The sequence below is a fragment of the Anticarsia gemmatalis genome, chromosome W, assembly GCF_050436995.1.
Source record: "Anticarsia gemmatalis isolate Benzon Research Colony breed Stoneville strain chromosome W, ilAntGemm2 primary, whole genome shotgun sequence".
Taxonomy (NCBI): domain Eukaryota; kingdom Metazoa; phylum Arthropoda; class Insecta; order Lepidoptera; family Erebidae; genus Anticarsia; species Anticarsia gemmatalis.
This window is the reverse complement of record NC_134775.1, coordinates 8,939,572-8,943,678: the sequence shown is the minus strand read 5'-3', so window position 1 is coordinate 8,943,678 and position 4,107 is coordinate 8,939,572. Positions and strand designations below refer to the sequence as shown.

The following is a 4,107-nucleotide window of genomic DNA, read 5'->3' as shown; positions in this document are numbered from 1 at the left end:
ACAGACAGAAAAAACCTGACCTTGACCTCTCTACAGATTTATTATAAGTATAGATAAAGGACCCAAGTTCGAGCCTTGTGGTACCCCAGACGATGCAAAAAATGTCCGTGATTCTTCACCATCCATGACTACCGAAGCTGGTCTTTCGGTTAGATATGATTTACACCAATTCAAAGATGAGCCTGTAATGCCAAGGGACTGCAGTTTTTGTAGAAGTATACTGTGACTCACTTTATCGAAAGCCCTGGTAAAGTCAGTATATATAGCATCAACCTGTAGACCCTGATCAACAGCAGCTGATAGATCACTTATGTAAGTAATAAGATTGGTGTTTGTTGATCTTTTTACCATAAAACCATGTTGATTGACTGATAGAGAGTTCTTAACGTAGGCATAGATTTCAGCGTATATAATAGATTCGAATACTTTGAACGGCGTAGATAGAATAGATATCGGACGATAATTTGAAACTAGCTCACGTTTACCACTTTTATGGATTGGGACTATCCTCGCTCTCTTCCACTCATTGGGGAATACGCCCGATTTGAGAGATGTGTTAAAAATATGTGACAGTGGAGGAGAAAGTGTTTTTGCGCAACGAGACCAGAAGGTAGGGGGTATACTGTCGGGACGAGCACCTTTCGAAATATCGAGCCCTGAGAGTTTTTTTTCAACAATTTCGGGTGATATTATAAAGAATGGAAGTTCGGAATGGATGATGGGTGGTGCAGGACACGACGATGTATTAATATCTGGCTCGAAAACTGAAGAAAACTGGTCAGCAAACAAGTTTGATATGTCTTTGGGGTTACTGCATTTTTGGTCCCCTAGAATCATTTGTGAAGGGTAAGACGAACTGCACTTTCTCAGGTTTTTTATGTGAGACCAGAAAAGCTTTGGGTGTTTTGCAATTGCGTTTTCAATATTGCCTATGTATTGATTGTAACATTGCTTTATAAGCGTACCACACTCTTTCCTGACGTACTGAAATTCGATAACATCTAAAGGATTATTAAATTTTTTGATTTTATTGTGCAGCTTGAGTTTAGTTTTTAACAGTTTGGTGAGTTGTTTACTATACCAAGGAGGATATTTACCGGTAAATTTAAGTGTTTCCGGTACATAAATTTTTATTACTTCCTTTATTTTACTATAAAATATGTCCACTAGGGAATTGATGTCAGTGATAGAATCAAATTGAGCACTCCAGTTCACATCTTCTAAGGATTTGATGATCTTTTCATAGTCGGCTTTGAAGTAATTAAATCTCATTATCGGCTTGATTCTACCCTTAACTGTCATTGATAACTCTGAAGAAATTTCAATTGCTGGATGGTATTTATCTATCTGTCTGATGGGATTTGGACAATTGTTTACTTTTATTTCCTCGATGTCAGAGAGTATCAAGTCTAAAGTTTTATGTTGAAAATTTTTGACGCCGTTATATTGGTACAGGTTGTTCAGAGCAATGAAATCTAAGAAAATGTCTTTAATGTGATTGGAATTAGAACTAGAAACAACAGTACAGGGTTCGGTGGCATTTGATTGTGTCCAGTCAATACAGCTTAAGTTAAAGTCACCAATAATTAGAGTTGAGCTATTAGGATTATTATACATTACTAAGTTACAATTTTCTGTAAAATGTTCTATCACTTCAGTGGTTATTGGAGGAGGTAAATAGACACCGCATAGTTTGATCTCACTCGTCTCAATAGATTGTAATTGTAACGTGACCCAAAGATCTTCACAGTTACTCTCCCATTCAGGCACCCTACGAGAGATTAGTTTATTTGACACTGCTATCAGTACACCGCCGCCCGTACTTTTATGATTATTAAGGATAGATGTTTCACGATCCCTCCTGTATACCGTGTAATTAGTGGTAAAAAGTTCTTGGTCTAAAACATCACTAGAAAACCAGGTTTCTGTAAGGACATATACATCGTAGTCAGAATTGTAAATTTGCTGTCGTACATCTGAGAGACTAGTTCGTAGTCCTCTGGTATTCTGATAATAGCATTTTAAATTAAATTTAAGTTTTTTAAGTACACTATAACACGCAATAATAATAGTGAATAAAAATAATTATCAATATACATAGAGAATTAGGACAATGATTTGAGTTTTTCTATATCGTTAATGACATGACCCTCAGATAATTCATCTTTTTTCATGAATATCCGCCCATTGCGGACCCACACGAACTTGTAGCCGCGTTCTTTAGCGCGGACCCGTGCTGCTGCATGAAGTGCCTTGTTATCCGCTGACAGGTGTTCGGCTACATATATCGGTGACGGGTTATCGCCGCTAATGCCTAGATGACTCGAATTCAACTTACTCTTAGGGTTCTTCCTGTTGTAATTCATCGACGCGGCCAAGAAAGTGTCGCGCTGTCGAGGACTGTTGAATTTGACCAAAATCGATCTAGGTCTGCTATTTTGCCTGTTGATTTTAGCGATCCTTGCGCAATATTGTATATCCGTGTCGCCAATTTTGCAGCCGATTATATTGCTCAGATGAAGGACGGAACTTACAAGGTTTTCATTTTTATGTTCTGGTACACAATGCAGTTCAATATTATTCGAACGAGCGTGCTGCTCCATCAGATTTAGGCGCTTAGTAATATCCTTGATTTCATTCTGGAGCACTATGTTATCCTTCTCTAGTTTATCTATGGTGGTAGTTTTCGAATCAAGGTTAATCTTAATCACCTCATACTGCGAATTAAAGAAGTTTAAAGATTGCTGCAAATTGGCAATCGATTCATTGATGTGATTGAATTGTTCCTTGACAAGTTTTTGTATTGAATCTTGTAATGCGCGGTCAATTTCCTGGCGTATTATTTCTCTCAGCGATGTACTAGTGATGTTTGGTAAAGTAGTTTCATCCGCTTGGTCGAGTTCTTGTTGTTGGGTAGGTTTTCTGCGCTGGGTATTTTTAGTAGCCATAATGTAATAGGTTAATAGCTTGAGCGCGGTAACAAAGTTTTGGTCAGTATTGAAGGGAATATTGCACACTAATAAAGGCACTTCCTCGGGTAGAAGCAAGCAGTCGGTGCAGGTGCAGTGTGCGTGTACATGCGAAACTGTCTATGTGTGCGTAGAAGCGAGCGAGCTGCGGGTTGCCCTACGTCAGGGACAACTAGCCGTTAATTAGTATATTTGAAAGTTTTTTGCTTGTTACTCACTCAGTTTTTGAAATTCTAAAATTCTAAAGGCACCTCTGTGTAGATTGTTTCACCAGCCACACGGGGATATATAACAGCACTGGTATCAATCACTTTTAACACGCATTTACATTAAATTTTGAGGAGCAATTGAGAAACACTGTTGACTCAAAACACTCAGAAGCGAAACTTGTTATTGTTCCGGTTTTGAGTTGTTAGTGTTTTTATTGTTATTATTTTTGTTGTTATTGTTTTCGAAGTAGTTTTGGTAACACCCACACCTTCAGCCTTAGATTAAGTTTAGAATATAGTTTATGCTTAACCAGCAGAATGCTGACAATTCTTAGAAGTAAGATAAGCCGGGCCCAACGGATGTGTCTCTCCTGAGGGTCTAACGCTCGTAAACAAGACAGAATTAAAACAGCCTCCGAATCGGCTACACATATATCTTGTTTTTAATTTCTCACATTATTTTAATTAAATTAGTTTTTCAAAAATTGTTTCCCCGCTCCGGAAACAAGAGTGGCGCAGCCGGTAGGATTTCACTCAGTTATCATAGATTTTCCGCGGTAAACTCTAAATCGTCGCGCCGCGTGAAATTCGACGACGAGTGGAATCCGACGAATCAAACAAATAACTCTTGGTACGTGAGCTCGAGTAAGAAACACCCGGTATGGGAGTCGCAGTCGGTTGGTGAGTGAATTTTTTCGCCAATCCTTGTTCCGCTATCCTCCTATATCCTATATTAATATAATTACATTATTTTGAGATCGAAACTCTCTCATTATAACGTGTCCAATTGTTTATGTTATAAGTTCCATTGTTCTTATCTCTGTGCTATAAATAGAATATACAGAGTAGTTAAAAGTCAGAGAATACAAATCTTTTCTGATATAACTATAAAATGTGTTTTAAATGTCGCTTAAATATCTTTTAATTGT

At 37.8% G+C, this 4,107-nt stretch overlaps 1 protein-coding gene across 1 annotated transcript; it reads right to left on the bottom strand.

Moving 5' to 3' along the window:
- Window positions 1-2,105: 2,105 nt before the first annotated feature.
- Window positions 2,106-2,948, bottom strand: LOC142985926 (uncharacterized). Its single transcript, XM_076134166.1, has one exon. The coding sequence runs from the start codon at window positions 2,946-2,948 to the stop codon at window positions 2,106-2,108; it is 843 nt and encodes a 280-aa protein (XP_075990281.1).
- Between the last annotated feature and the right edge of the window lie 1,159 nt (window positions 2,949-4,107).

Excerpts from the sequence above, each read along its gene's own strand:
- LOC142985926 (XM_076134166.1), bottom strand. The coding sequence starts at position 2,948 with ATGGCTACTAAAAATACCCAGCGCAGAAAACCTACCCAACAACAAGAA.